We start from the raw sequence: 3,064 nt of genomic DNA, 5'->3' as shown, positions 1-3,064 counted from the left end.
AATGCATTCTGGTCCGGTAGTAAGTGGCGTAGTGGGGAAACTGATGCCTAGATTTTGTCTATTCGGAGACACAGTCAACACAGCTTCCAGAATGCAGTCTAGTTCTTATGCATTACACATTCAAGTGAGCGAGAGTACTGCAGCAATTCTTGATTCTTTAGGCGGTTATAAATTAGAATGTAGAGGAAAAAGAGAAGTAAGAGGTCGTGGAGTAATGACAACGTACTGGCTGTGGGGTAAGGACTCATTTATGAAAGAACTACCTGATATATCCCTGGCAGTCCCTCTCTCAGAACACAAATTCAAATAAAGCATCCGGAGCATAAATTTATCTACAAAACACCATACATATTGTAGTATGTGTTTACGTATGTATGTATGTCTCTTCTATTTTTTAATTATTAGAAATCTTCCATTGTGGGGGGAGCCAGTTTCCAACAAATATACAAGTCTCCATTTTAGGGATGTATTTAACACAGACAAATTCACATTTTGAACTTGAGAAACGTCTTGCATATATTTACTGTTCCACCCACAGATTGCACTTGTAATCTACGAATTAGCCAGCCGATTTCTCTTTCTGAAAATCCCAGTTTATCCAGATTCTCCTTTAAGCATTTACTAACAAAACCTAGTACTCCAATTATTATTGGTATTAATATGAATTCATTGTCTGGACATAGAAGCCGCAGGTTTCGAAGGAGTTGTCCATAGTTATCCTCTTTTTCTTTGATTTTCAATGAGTTATTTATATCTAGAGGGCAGCTAACCTCTATGTTGGTACATACCTTTGCCCATCTGTCCCAAACAACAATATCCAGCCTATTAAGCTTAGATTTGACAGAAGCTTTGGTGGGAATATTCCGCTAGTATCCTTTGACTTGGTGTTTATGAATGTAGTTCATAACAGAGGGATTTTCTAAGTTTATTTCAGGACAGTCTTTTTTTGCGGATGGCATTGTAAACTGTTTTAGCGATAACATTGTGCTGCATTGGGAGTTAGTACCATGACAACATTTTAAGACAGCAGCTAATCACATGTGGGATAACTTCTATGAATGTATTTATGTTTGTATGTATGTATGTTTGTATGTATGTATGTATGTATGCATGTATGTATGTATATTGTAAAGAGGCGTGGCTTAGCGGTTACGATCATAAGATTATGAGTTTGAACCCCGGCAGTGCGTTGTGACCTTCAGCAAGACACTTTATTTCACGTTGTTCCTTTCATTTAGCAAAAATGAAATAAATGTACCTTTAATTCTGAAGGGAGTAGCCTTGTCACTTTCTACAGACTCATAACACACGCGCTAGCGCACATACATAGACTCATCATACGCACACAAACGCACGCATACACTCACGCGCACACGCACAGACAGACTCATAACACGCACACACTCAGACACACATACATAGACTCATAACACACACACATGCATAGATTCCTAACATGCATATTCACACACACACACATAACACGCATACACATTCATAAGCATATAATACGAAGACACTCACCCATTCATAGACTCATAACACGCACACACACATGCATCGACTCATAAGACGCACCACACATGCATCGACTCAAAACACCTACACACAGAGACTCATGACATACATACAGTCACACTCACACACACACACGCATCCATAGATTCATAACACGTACGCACACAGAGTAATAACACATACACACTAACTGACACACACACACACACACACACTCACAAACACACATTCACGCACACACGCACTTACATGGACTCATAACACGCGCACACACATACATAATCTCATAACATGCACACGCTCACACACACATGTATAGACACATAATGCGCACACAAACACATAGATTCATAATACGCACACACCCACTCTCTCTGTCTCACACACACACACGAATAGACTCGTAATACGTACACACACGCATACATAGACTCGTAAGACTATACAAACACACACATAAACTCATAACACTCACACACATACAAACACCTACATAGATTCATAACACACACAGACTCACTCTCACACTCACACACACACACATCTAGACTTCTAACATGCACACACTTACTCACACATACACACACACACATACATAGACTCATAGAACGTACACACAAACACATAGACTCATAACATGCACACACACTCTCTCTCTCTCTCTCTCTCTCTGTCTCTCTCTCACAGACACACACAAGAATAGACTCGTAACACGTACACACACACATAGACTCATAGAAACGTACTGACTCACTCTTACACTCACACACACACGTGCGCGCACATATATGGACTAACAACATGCACATATACACACACTCACACACACTTGTACGCACACATTCACAGACACATACATAGACTCATAACACGCACACACATGTTCATATACACACACACATACTCATATATACACACGCGGTCTCATTACACGCACAAGCCCGCACATATGCCAATGTCTCTATAACTATCCCGGCGGTCATTGATTATATTCTCTATATCATTCCCAGGAATAACATATATTTTGTTGCTATTCGAATCCCGCCGAAATGAAAATTTCCTTTGTGGTTCCGGGATCGATATAAAAGAGAACCAGTTAAGTAGTACTATATTTAATCCCTCGACTAATCCCTCTACTACTATATTCTTCAAATACTACCGCATTAAGGTGTACTAATCATGTTATACCTACCTGGGTGGTTTATTCGTAAACATACCTATATATGAATTACACACACACACACACTTACCTACTTACATGCATGTTGTTGTTGGCACTCCGTCGCTTACGACGTCGATGGTTCCAGTTGATCCGATCAACGGAACAGCCTGCACGTGAAATTAACGTGCAAGTGGCTGAGCACTCCACAGACACGTTTACCCTTAACGTAGTTCTCGGGGATATTCAGCGTGACACAGTGTGACAAGGCTGACCCTTTGAATTAAAGGCACAACAGAAGCAGGAAGTAAGAGTGAGAGAAAGTTGTGGTGAAAGAGTACAGCAGGGTTCGCCACCACCCCCTGCCGGAGTCTCGTGGAGCTTTAG

The 3,064-nt window shown here is 40.7% G+C and overlaps 1 protein-coding gene across 1 annotated transcript in view; it reads left to right on the top strand.

The window, feature by feature from the left end:
* Positions 1-310, top strand: part of LOC106875597 (uncharacterized) — a 6,376-nt gene extending 6,066 nt beyond the window's left edge. Inside the window, exon 4 of the mRNA XM_014923812.1 lies at positions 21-310. Coding sequence (XP_014779298.1) covers positions 21-310 — 290 coding nt within the window. The remainder of the gene's footprint in view (positions 1-20) is intronic.
* The last annotated feature ends 2,754 nt before the right edge of the window (positions 311-3,064 follow it).

Source organism: Octopus bimaculoides, chromosome 12 (assembly GCF_001194135.2).
Source record: "Octopus bimaculoides isolate UCB-OBI-ISO-001 chromosome 12, ASM119413v2, whole genome shotgun sequence".
Classification (NCBI taxonomy): domain Eukaryota; kingdom Metazoa; phylum Mollusca; class Cephalopoda; order Octopoda; family Octopodidae; genus Octopus; species Octopus bimaculoides.
This window is presented reverse-complemented; position numbering and strand designations above follow the sequence as displayed.